Here is a 12,960-nt window from a genome sequence, read left to right on the forward strand (position 1 = left end):
CACCTGCCCCCAAACCTGATCCCACTGACCTGGGGAAATAGGTCCACAAATTCCTGTAGGCACTGCTTGTATGCCCATTGCAATTGAGAGAACCACATTCCTAGATGCTGGCGGGTCTAATCCTGCACCCCCTGAGGTTGTGCTGGGAGAGATGAAATACTCCATTGCCCATTGGGTATTGTAACAGGGCAAAGGTTTTCCCATCTTGTCTCACCTGAAGCCATCTTTGCTTTCTACCCCCTGTTCTGAAAAGTCCCATGAGAAAGCATCCAACCCTGTTCTAGAAACTCAGGGTAGAAATGCCCCAGCTAACTGCATGTTCTTGGCTCTCGGTCAACTGCTTGCTTGCTTCTCCATGCAACTGTAAACCAGGATGTAGCTTTTCTGTGTTCTTTGTCTTTACAAACTCCCTGTAATATGCATTTGGGGCTGCTCTGTAAGAAGCATTTCTTCCCAGGTAGTTACTGGTTGGCTTAATAGAGACTCTCAATTTGGACTTTGGTGGTGCTGAGTGGTTTGGTGCTGTAACAGGTATATCCTTAGAGTTGTTGATAACTGCAGTTATTTCCTGGTGTCACAGGAAGACAGGCAAGGGATTGCCCATCTTTATAAAACTTGATCTCCACTGATTAGCCAACAAGTGCAGAATTTGTCATGTTAAATCATCATTAGCTTGTCTGGGAGCCGCCAAGGTGGATCCCTATAGTCCTTCTGCAGATGCCCTGGTTCCCCACATCTAAAACAAACTGGCCTACCTAGCCTCAGTGCTTGCCTGTAATGGACAAAGACTTTGTTTTTGTTGGCTGAGCAACCACCCATCTTGTTTTCTTTTCTTTTTTAATTTTTTAAAAACTGCTTTTGTAAGGCATCCGAGAAATCAGCAAAAGATTCTGAGAGGCCCAGGAATACTTTGAGGAAGGTCTGGGTAGGTTTCAGCTAGTTTCTCCCACGCTCACAGTGCAGCCAGTGACCCGTGTTTCTCTCTCAGATGAGGCTGTTGATAACAGGCAATGGCTGTGGCAGTGGCAGCCGTGACAGAGACACTTACTGCAAGAAGCTAAGGGAGGAAAGCATGCACAAGGCTCTTCCCTGGACCCTTCTATATGGGGGCCACTGCAGGAAGGTGCTGGCCACTCAGTTCATAGTTCTGGAAATGTCTTCCCAGAGATGTGTCTTAGTTGATTCTAGAGCTCATCAAGTTGACAGTTAAGTTTAACCACCGCAGTAGGGTTGGCTGGTTTCATATGATTTGGTTTGACTCTGCACCTACTTGGTCCCCTCCCCCAAAGGGAACAACAGCACAGGACCCTGCTATAGCTAGGGTTCTGGTGGTGCTCTGCCGACTGTAGCACAGGCTGGGAAAAGCAGGTATCTCCACAGCTTTGAGTCTTCTGGTGCATAAACTGTGGTCTCTCTCTCCTAACCAGCCAAATGAGGGGAGAGAGAGTGGAGCCTTGGGATTTGCATGGCTGGTTTCCATTTCACTAGCTCTCAACCAGGTAGTGGAAGTGTGAGAAGGAGTGGCTAGGAGAGAAGTGAAGGGGGATGGTGAGAGGTATTGTGGTCCTAAGGCCCCAGGTTTCTGGCCCACAGAGGCCCTGGGGCCCAGGCCTAACATCGGTGGGAGGATGAAAACAGTTAGCTGACAGGAATTAGAGAGGACAGGTGAGTAAGAAATGTGAATTCAAAAACGAATCAAGATATGGGGGAACCAAACTCCTTTCTGCTCGACCCCGTCACCTCTGGGTGACTCTTGTGTCACCTGCTAAAACTGGGTCAGCAGAAAGCGAAGCAGTGAAGAGGTCACCAGCAGGCCTGGAAACACCAGCCAGAATAGAGAACCTGCTTCCACCATGGTCCTCATGCACACAACCTTCCACCCCCAGGGTCCAACGTCAGCCCAGAGACCCTATCCAGCAGAGCACAACGCCTAGGTCTTGGGGCAGGACCACGGGGCTGGAGACGCGGAGGGGTGCATCTGGGTCCTGGAAACTGGAATTGTAGGGTGTAAGAGGCCGCTAGTGTTAACGGCCTTGCAGGGGGCTGAGGGTCTCTAGTCAGGAACTGTTCAGGATGCTCTGGGGTGGGATCAATGGGAGGGGCACCAGTGTGTTTGTCCCTAGGTCGAGCTTATGCCCCAGGCTAATGGTCTGGACCACACAGGCCAGGAGGGGCGGGGCTTCCCGGCACCAACACCAGCCTTTGGGCGCGGGGGACCTTGGCTTCGGTCCACGGAACTGTTGTCTTTAGGAAGTTCGGGGAGTAGGAGGGTCTGTGTTCCGGGGCGTGTTCCTCCCTGCCAGCATCCTTCGGGCAGGCGTTGATCGCTGATGCTGCGGTGGTGGGCGGCAGGAGCTGGAGCAGGTGCCGTGGAGCGATGGCAAAGCTGCGGTTGGGTGAGTGACCTCAGCAGGGCAGCCATAAGCAGCACGGGCTCTGCCGCCGGGTTAGGGTCTGAGGCCTCCTCTCCACACTCCCCTCCCTTTTCTAGTCCCAGGAGCTGCAGGTGGGGTGAGTATCCACCCCTGCCTGAGGTGCATCAGGCTTTTCATTAAACCTTTTATCTCCTTGAGCACTGGCCTTAGCTCCATTGCACCTCTGGTGCCCCTTTGCTCCTCCCACTGGACAGTTTGTAGTTGTCTTTGTCCAGCTTGTTCCTTTTCATTGTAGGTCTGCTTAAGTGATTACTGATAACAACAATGTTATTAGCCCTGTCAGTAGTAGGCTGTCTTTAAATCTTCGATTCTACACTGTTAATCCAAAACTCTTTAATTTAGCATCGGGCATATTTTTTGGACAAGGGCGGAAAGCAGCCGCATACTTTGCCAAATTATCACAAGAATGGTCCTTAGGCCATTGATATTCTTCCCCTCTGAAAGCTGAGCGGGGCCCTCAGAATTTATATCTCTCTCAGCACGCACTGCTGCCTTCCATGTTCCTACTAGGGTGCACATTAAATCTGCCTTAAAGAGTTCAACCACTTTTCTAGTCCAGGGTCGACAACAAGCCACAGCAAGACCCCTCTCCCTGGTATTGTTGTGCCCAGGTTTCAAGACCCCCAAGCAAGACCACCACAGAGCCATTATCCGATGCAAGCACACAGAGGTTCTTATTAACAAAACAAGCAAGCTTGGTCCGCCATCCAACATCAGGGCGGAGAACGCCCATATCTTGTTTTGCCAAGTCCAGGATACATAGATTTCTTATCCCAGTTCAACTTCTGATCACTTCTAAAACTGCTGGTCAGCAAATACTTTTGGAGGAGGGGAGGGGGAAGTGTCTCTCAAGATGGCTACTGATTTTTCCCTTTCAGTATCAAGTTCTGTCTTACTGTCCTATTGCTGTGAAGAGACACTGTGACCACAGCAACTCTTATAAAAGAAAGCATTTCATTGGGGGGCTTGTTTATAGTTTCAGAGCCTTATAGTCAGTCCGTTATCATCACAGTGGCATACATAACAAGCACTAGAGCAGTAGCTGAGAGCTGCATCCTGACCCACAGGCAGCTGGCGGAGAGTGAGAGAGAGAGACTGGGCTTTTGAAACAAAGTTAAAAAAAAAAAGTGACTGAGCTTCCTCCAACAAGGCCACACCTCCTGATCCTTCTCAAGTAGTGCCCCTCCCTGGTGATAATGCATTCAAATATGAGCCTGTGGGGGCCATTCTTAATCAAATGACCACAGTTCAGTTTCCCAGGTACGATTTAATATGCCCATATGCCCCTATAGTCTCAACTCACACCTATGTCCTTGACAGAGTGTTGGTGCAGTTGGGTTTAGGGTAGAACCAAAGCTCCATAGACTGGTTACAGAGGCTGGAAATGGACCCATATGTGTGTAGTTAAGTGGTATTTTTGTTTGTTTGTTTTTGTTTTTAGGCCAGGTTTCTTTGTGTAGCCTTCGCTGTCCTGGAGGTCACTCTGCCTCTGTCTCCTGAGTGCTGGGATTAAAGGTGTGTGCTGCCACCACCTGGCTAGATAAGTGTTTTTAAAAAATGATTTAATTTTACTATTTTAAAATTATGTGAATGAGTATGTCTGTGTGTAGGTATGTGAACAAGTACTCGTGGAAGCCAGCGGTATCAGCAGGCCCTCTTAGAGTGCAAATTACAGGAGGTTGTAAGCCACCTAATGTGGGTGTTGAGAATTGAACTCGGGTCCTGTGCAAGTGCAGTGTGTCCTCTGAACTGCTGAGTTGCCTCTCCAGCTTGAGTGAAAATATTTTCATTTTTTAAAATTTATTTTTATTGTTTGAGTATGTCATATATGCATAGATATGTTTTGATCAAATCTATCCTCTATCCCTCCTCTATCCCTTCTTCTCCTTCTCTATTTCTCCCCACACATTTTCCCTACAACTTCATGTGACTTAAAAAAAAAAACAAAAAACACTGATTTCCCTTAATGCCACCTGCATGTGCTTGGGTGTGGGGTCATCTACTGGAGCATGAGTAGCTTCTCAGAGGCTGCATTCCTGAAGAAATGGACTCTTCCCTCCTCAGCCTGCTGAGACTTACCAATAGCTCCTTAGGTAGAAGTGGGACCTCATGAGCCCCACCATCCAGGCTGGGACTTTGAGCCAGTGTTTTTAAACACACACACACACACACACACACACACACACACACACACACACACACGAACACCCAGGAGTGTGAGTACAGAGGCCAGAAGAATGCACCAGGCATTCTCCTTTATCACTCTTCACCTGTTCCTTTGAGGTAGGGTCTCTCTCTGTACCCGAGGCTCAGTTTCCTCAGTCAGGCTAGAAGTCAACAAGCCCTTTTGATCCACCGCCACCACCATGACACTCACTCAAGAGTCCTGGTTACAGACTTTCATTCATGGACTGCCTGTTGTGTTACATGCATACTGGGATCCCAACTCAGGTCCTCATGATTGTGCAGCAAGGGTGCTTAATTCCTGAGCAATCTTTCCAGTTCCCACCATGTAATTTCTGATGAATGCCAGAATGATGTGACAGGAAGATGTATTTTCTTAAATGGCTGGAACTATTGGAGCATTTAAAAAAAAGCAATGAAAAAGAATAAGAATCCACACATGACCCTGTGGTGAGTTTTGACAGCATTGTGTTATGTAAACAGCCAGGCCTAGGGCACATGTGTCTCCTGACTCCTTTGTAGATGAGGAGGGGAATGTGGGGGCATACACAGCAAGGTGAGGTTCCTTGTTCAAACATTATCAAACAATATCTAAAACGGACATGTTTTATTAGATATAAATTATACCTCAAAATAAGTTTTTAGGGTTGTTGGTGGCACATGCCCTTAATCCCAGTACTCAGGAGGCAGAGGCAGGTAGATCTCTAAGTTTGAGGCCAGCCTGGTCTATAGAGTAATTCCAGGACAGCCAAGGCTACACAGAGAAACACTGTCTCAAAAAAATAAAACAAAACAAAACAAAACAAAAAAACCAACAAAAAACCAACAAAAAAACCCCCCAAGAAATAAAAACTATGATAAACACATACAACTAAATAAATAAAATAAACAAAGTACCATATCAAGTGGTTCAAAGGCGAAGTAATGGGTTGGGACAGGGAGAGGTAAGCCTTTTTAGATATAAACCTTTAAGAACACAGCATGTGAGTGTGGGTGTGCATGTGAGGGTCAGAGGACAACATGGGTGTCAGTCTTTACCTTTCACCTTGTTTGAGACAGGGTCTCTTCTGTTGTTCCTCATTGTGTGCAGGCTAGCAGGCCCATGAGCTTCCAGGGATCCCCCCATCACCTCCTCCCATCTCATCACAGGAGTGCTGGGATTTCACATGTCTGGATTTACATAGGCTCTGGGGATCTGAACTGAGGTCCTCATGCTTGTGTGGCTGTGACAAAAGCCTAACCCACTGAGCTCTTTCTCCAGAGCCCACATATGAGTCTATTTAGATATGTGTCTTTTAGGACTATTTGAACTTGATTATGAGAACACATAACTTCTAGAGACATGAAAATCACCTGAAGTATTAGGGGCATAGTCCAGTGGTGGAGCATTTACCTAACACTCATCAGCCCTGGGTTTCAACCCCAGCATGGGAAAATGTCACTAGAACAGACCAATTGCTGTTCCTATGGGTGTGAGCATACAGGGGCCAGAGGGGGAGCAGTGACCCTGAAGTATTCATTTTGGTTCATTTCAGTTTACCACAGGAAGGGGTGCTCAGTGGCATGAGGACATGGGGGCCAAGGGGACCTTGAGGGCCAAGGGAGCAGCTGGAGTCCTGAGCAGGAAGTGAACAGCCTTCTTTCCCCTCTGAGTGCTCAGCATGGCTGGTGCCCCAGCTGGATTGGGGCCACCTGAAATAGGGCACAGTGGTGGCTGCAGTGCTCAGGGTGACCTCTGAATCTCAGGAGAGGCCAGGAGGGGAGTCCGGTCTGGGAAGAGGGTGAGTAACTGGATCCTGTGCTGCTGTTTTTCAGGAAGACCAAAATGCTACTCACTTCACCTCGGAATCCTTCCCCTCACAGTGCTTGCCTTGGTCTTCTTTGGGTAAGAATCTAGGCTAGTGAGGAACAGCTCCTGAGACCCTGGTGGGGACCCTGAGCCGTGAGCATCCCCTCTACCAAGGCAGTGACAAGGGTACTCTTGGCCACTCACACAGTGGCATGTCCAGCTTTTGCTTGTCCCCATAGGGAAGGCTAAGTTACAGGACAGATGTCTCCCTCTGATTCCACAAATGGGGCTGGGTGCCCAGTCATTTGGCCCTAGCTGTGAGGGTGGACCTGGGGAAGGAGAGGAGGCAGGCCTGGGGCCTGGACTGCAGCTCTCTCTAGATGCAGATGGTTCGTGAACACTCACTGAGCCAAGACACGGCGTGCCTACTGGGGCTTCTGTGGACACAGCCAGGAAGTAGTCCCTGATGCGGTCTTGGGTTGTAGCTGCCTGGCACGGAGAAGGGGCATGTCTGCAACTACTTTGGGTGTCCAGATGCAGGCCTTGTCCCCAGGGTCCTTCTCTTGCCATCTCTTCTTCCAGCAGGGTGAGCTTACTTAGTCCTGTCACCTGGCCCTGTATCCCCACTGGGAACTTCTGTGCTCACTGTGCTGGGTACAGTGGTGCATTTTGGAGGGAGGGACAGACAGCCAGTCTCAGGCCTGTGTCCTGAACAGTGGCCCCTGTGCATTTCCTTCACAGCTATGGATTCCCGAGCCACAGAAGCCAGGAATTGGGAGACTCAGAAGCCGTGACTAGGTGAGTGGGTATAAAATGTGTGTTGTGTGTGTTGTGTCATGACTGTGTGTGTGTGTGTGTGTGTGTGTGTGTGTGTGATATGTGTGTATGTCATACACATGTGAGAATGGGTCACCAGCTGTCTGAACTTTCTGCTGCCTTCTGCCTGTGGTCTCTGACTGTACTTCTACATGGGTGTGGGTCCAGTCCTTCTCTAGGCTGCCCAGAGCAGCCTCTGCTGCCCCCTGCTGTCTCTAAAGGGGGAAGTAATTGGGGGAGGGAGCACAGTTGTCTTTCCTGTCTTCAGCCTCATCCTCCTTTTTGTACCCACCCGGGCAAACCCAAAAACAGCTTCCATTCCCCACCCACCACCCCAGCAGCCTTCTGAGTGCAAGGTCTTTTCCTTCTACAACCAGGCCCAACTTGGAGGTCCCTCCATCCCCACAGTCCCAGATCCTGTCAGTGTGCCTTTTGGGAAGGCATCCTTTGGCTTTGCTCTACTTTCCTGGACCTGCTGCAGCCTCGCATCAGCCACAAGCTTGTCCACCTGTCTCAGCCCTGTTTTCCTTACTGTCGCTGATGATCCTTCAGCACAGAAGGTGGGAGGCTTTCTGAAATCAGATCCTGCCTGCTGACCCTCCCCAGCAGCCTGCTCCTCTGCATTCCTGCACAAGTCATACATGCCCTTGAGTGGGACTGTGGCCACGATCTTTGTCTATGCTGTGCTTCCCACTAGACTACACTGCCTCCCACCTGCTCTTGGTTCCCACCAGTTCCCTCTTGTGTCAGTTTTCCACTGCTGCAGAGCACTCTGTCCCCCCCTCATTGTGCTGGGGGGCACTCACACCTTTGATGACTCTCTGCAGAGCTCCCTGGCTTTATGTATATGAGTGTTTTGCCTGCATGTATGTCTGTGTACCACATTTGTGCCTTGCCCAGAGAGTCCAGAAAAGGCCCTCAGGTCCCTGGACCTGGAGTTACAGACAGTTGTGGGTCTCCATGTGGGTGCTGGGAACAGAATCTCATTCTGTAGGAGTCGCCAGTGTTCTTACTGCTGGGCGTCTCTCCAGGCCTGCTCTCTGCTTCTCAAGCCAGCTTAGAATATGCAGCTTACTAGCAGAAGTGGCTCTTGTCCCTGGGGCCTGACCTTTTGAGGAACTTCACACTGATGTTGGGACTGGTCTCTGACCAAGACAGAGAGCCAGGACTCTGTGTGCCACCAGCCAAGAGAGGACCAAGGCAGGCTTCAGGCCCTGGTCGGATGGTTGGCATCTACCAGGGACAGACATGTTCATTCTCATCCAGCTTGTGGATTAAAGTTGTCCTTAGATTTCCCAGCCCTAAGTAAGGGGAGGGGTGTCATGATTTCCTCTCCCACCCTTATGTCAAGTGAAACTGTGATCTTCCTGCTTCAGCCCATCCTGTACTCCCAGGGTCATGGACATACACAGTGGCTTGGTTGCCACTGCTCATGCAGGTCTGTTTGCCTGGTACACAGCTGCCAGTGACATGCATTCCAGCGACCTTCCAGTCACCTTGAGTTCTGGTGTTGTCTTTTTGCAGGATGACCTATGCCCAGCCAAAGGTGCTAACACCCAGGTGAGTAGATTTAGTCAGTGCATGGGTAGTGCAGGAGTCGTAGAGGTGGTAAAGGATGATTTGCTTGCAGTGGGGATAGTTCAGCAGCATACCTGAGGCCTGGGCCAGTCTCCAGCACTGGAAAACACAAAACCCAGAAAAAAAAAAACAAAGACCTGATTAAGATTCTTCTTGCCCTCAGTTCACAACCCTTTCAGAGTCCGAGTTGTCTGACTCAGGTCTGGAGCCCGGAGCATCTCCTGTCTGTCATTTCCCTCTGGGCTTCTGATCCTTGTTTCCTGTCTCTGTCATCAGTTTCCAGAGATGTGGTGGCTGTAGTACACTCAGTTGTTTTTATGGTTTGGTGGAGTGGGGTGGGGGTACTACGTGAGAACTGCTGCTGACTAGCCAGGCCCCACTGGGGAGGGTGGGCAGCCCTGGGGGCAGCTGAGGGTGTGGAATCTGAGAAGGGCTCCTGCAGGCATGTTTGGTCACATGTTGACTGTGGCTTTGTCCCCATGTAGTAGGAAAGATGTTCTTGTCCTGACCCCATGGCTGGCTCCCATCATCTGGGAGGGGACCTTCAACATCGCCATACTGAATGAGCAGTTCAGGCCTCAGAACACCACAGTTGGACTGACTGTGTTTGCCATCAAAAAGTAAGCAGTGGGTGCTGGAGAGACTCTAGTGGGTAAAACACTTGGTTCAGGAGCATGAAGACCTGAATTTGATCCCTAACATCCATGTAAAGGCTGGGCATGGTGGTATGCCCCTGTCATCCCAGCCCTGTGGGTGGAGGGGAAAGACAAATGCATCCGGGCAGCTTTCTGGACAGCATAGCCAAACAGTGAGCTTCAGAGTCAGAGAAGGGACCCTGTCCAAAGAACAAAACAGATGAATGACAGAAGAAGACACCCAAAATCAGTTTCTGTCCTCCACACAGGTACACAGACAAGTAAACATGGATATATGCAATGGGCATGCGCACATATCCACATATGTGCGTACGCACAGCTGTCAAGTTGGAGGCCAGGCATACTACACTTGTGTCTAGGATGCAGTGGGGGTGGGGGTGGTTCACTCTGTCACCATCTCTATCTTTGGTGGGCTCACAGGTGAATGAACCCAGCTCTGCCTTCTTCCACAGCCACAGCCCTCTGAGCTCTCAGCCAGGTGACATTTGCCTCCCTCAGCACACAGTTTAGGTGGGTGTCCTCATCCCCAGGGCTGGCAGCAAGGAACAGGATGTCAGCAGAGCTGCGACAACCCATGTGTCCTGAGATGCAACCACGCATGTGTCCTGAGATACAGGACAAGGTGGACAGCAAGGGTTAGGTGAAACCTTTAACCTCTGCCCTGGGGGGGTTACCTGTGAAGCCCTGAGACTCTGGGTCAAGTTGACTTTAGGCCACAGACCAGAAACTTGCCCTGTGGGAGCCTGTGGGGAGCAGGACAGGGAAGCATTGCAGTGTGGAAGGCTGTGGGGGCTGAGAGAAGCCCTTTCTGTGGTCTGCCTATGAGAAGGGGCTTTGTCCTTCCCTACAGTGCTGCGTGAAATCCAAGGACAGCTCTGAGGCCTTTGTACCAACCAGACTTGAGAGAGGTTTGGGGCTCAGCTGGAGGGATCTTAGGCACCTTGAGAATGCCTGGAGCTCCTATAGACAAAGGACTTCACAGTAACAAGACATAAACACTACCTTGTCTGGGTGCTGCTGGGTACATGAGCAAGAGCCCTGCCAGGTGCGGGTAGGTGCTCTGTCTGTGGGAAGGTGGCCTCTGAGGGAACGAGCTGGGAGCCCCATTGTCACCTTTGCACAGGAAAAACAGCCACTTGTCTGTTTCTGACATTGAAGTGGAGAGGGCTTGGCACACTTGCCAGGTGACAGGCATCCCTGTTCCCATGGTGGTAGCACATGGCCTTGGGGGTCATCAAGGGAGAAGCAGCCATCTGAAGCAGGTGAAAACTTCTTGGTATGGGAGAGGACATAGAACCTGGGGTCGAAGTCTTTTGCCCTGGCACCTGAGGGTTTGGCTTAGGCTTGCCCTTCTTTCTAGGATGCCTGTCTTCCTGTCCCTACCTGCTCTGTGAGACTGAATCTTCCTCTGGTGGAGTACATGGGGTATGACTTAAGGATATGAGAGAGTAACTCAGTGCTTTGTCCACAGGCACCTTCAAGCCTCTGATGAGGAAGGTCTGGGATTTGGAGACCCCTACCTTTCCTGAGACAGGGCCCTGGAGAGTGCCACAAGGATGGGGGCAGGTCCCAGGCCCTTACAGATCCATCCAGTTCCACCAGGGTTTAGAAAGTGGGGCCCTGTGAGCACAGGCTCTGCTCAGGACAATTCAAGGGTCTAGGGATGGAGCTGACATTACTGGGGGAGGGTGACAGACACATGGAGAGGTGGCCTGCTGAGGGGACGGCCAAGACAAGAGATACCTGCAGGGATTCTGCCTGGAACTCCAGGTCTAGAGTCAGCCCTGCTGCCTCGCTGAAACCTTCCAGCGCTCTACCTCAGTGTTCCTTGCTAAGATGTGGTGCTGATGTTGCACCCTTCTGCAGCAAAGGAGAGTGAGGTGAGGTACAGCCTGCAGACTGGTCAGGACAGCTGTACAGTGGGGATGCTACCACTTCAAGCCTCCAGGTAGCCATGGATTCTGCAGCCTGACCTGCCCTGGCAAGTCTTGACCTAGCTGCACTAAGGCTCTCCATACCCCTTTGTCCTCCGTCACAGGTATGTGGTGTTCCTGAAGCTTTTCCTGGAGACGGCCGAGCAGCACTTCATGGTGGGGCACAAGGTCACCTACTATGTCTTCACTGACCGTCCAGCTGACGTGCCACAGGTGCCCCTGGGTGCAGGACGAAAGCTGGTGGTGCTAACTGTGCACAGCTACACCCGCTGGCAGGATGTGTCCATGCACAGGATGGAGATGATCAGCCACTTCTCTGAGCGACGCTTTCTGCATGAGGTGGATTACCTGGTGTGTGCAGATGTGGACATGAAGTTCAGTGACCACGTGGGTGTGGAGATTCTCACAGCACTCTTTGGTACCCTGCATCCTGGCTTCTACAGGAGCAGCCGAGAGGCCTTTACCTATGAGCGCCGGCCACAGTCCCAGGCCTACATCCCCCTGGGATGAGGGTGACTTTTACTACATGGGAGCCTTCTTTGGGGGGTCAGTGTTGGAGGTGCACCATCTCACCAAGGCCTGCCATGAGGCTATGGTGCAGGACCAGGCCAATGGCATAGAGGCTGTGTGGCATGATGAGAGCCATCTGAACAAGTACCTGCTATATCACAAGCCTACAAAGGTGTTGTCCCCAGAGTATGTGTGGGACCAGCAGCTGCTGGGCTGGCCCTCCATCATGAAGAAGCTGAGATATGTGGCTGTGCCCAAGAACCATCAGGCAATCAGGAATCTATAGCTCAAATCCTATTGGAGAGGCCAGACCTATATCCAGGGGCACTCCAGGCTGTGTGGAACTGGAAGGATTTGAGAGACATTGGTATCACCCTTCAGCAGCCCTGGTACCAACCACTTGGCTCATCACACACTAAGCCCCTGGATTACTCCACCTCCAGCTCCTACTGTGTCCCTATGCTCCTTCTATTCAATGAGATGGTAGCCAGAGCCTTCAGAACATGGGGAAACTCTGTTATGCAGTTTCCTGAAGGCCTGAGCAACCTTACTCAGCTTGTCCCTTCCTCTGCTGGGAGGCTTGACAGATGGCCAGTGCCCTTAGGAATAGAATAGGCAGGAGGGCAGGGAGAGTCACAGCCTGCAGGCCTCAGGGGTGCTTAGCTCCTGTTTAGCCCAGCTGGCAGACCATCACTCTGTGACCTTTGCTCATTTTTGGTTTATTTGGGAATACCTGGTTATCCATCCTGGGAATAAGTGTATTTCTAGGTGATATAGAAAGTTTTAAATTTTCTTTTAAATTTTTTAGTAAATTTATTTATGTATTTTTTTTTCTTTTTTAAGTTTGAGTATTCTGTCTGCATGTATGCCTACATGCCAGAAGAGGGCATAAGATCCCATTATAGATGGTTGTGAGCCACCATGTGGTTGCTGGGAATTGGTCTCAGGACCTCTGGAAGAGCAGCCAGTGTTCTTAAACTCTGAGCCATTTCTCCAGCCCTCTTTTTCTGTTTTTGAGGTACTTGGGATTGAACCCAGGGCCTCATGGGTGCTAGTCA

General features: G+C 50.6%; 1 protein-coding gene across 1 annotated transcript; it reads left to right on the top strand.

The window, feature by feature from the left end:
• The first annotated feature begins 2,135 nt into the window (after positions 1-2,135).
• On the top strand, positions 2,136-12,727 carry Abo (ABO, alpha 1-3-N-acetylgalactosaminyltransferase and alpha 1-3-galactosyltransferase). The gene is given in 6 exon segments (XM_036184938.1): positions 2,136-2,396; positions 6,435-6,504; positions 7,150-7,206; positions 9,288-9,422; positions 11,497-11,896; positions 11,898-12,727. Coding segments are annotated over 6 exon segments (972 nt in total). The 5' UTR covers positions 2,136-2,377; the 3' UTR covers positions 12,189-12,727.
• The last annotated feature ends 233 nt before the right edge of the window (positions 12,728-12,960 follow it).

Source organism: Onychomys torridus, chromosome 4 (genome assembly GCF_903995425.1).
Source record: "Onychomys torridus chromosome 4, mOncTor1.1, whole genome shotgun sequence".
NCBI classification, from domain to species: domain Eukaryota; kingdom Metazoa; phylum Chordata; class Mammalia; order Rodentia; family Cricetidae; genus Onychomys; species Onychomys torridus.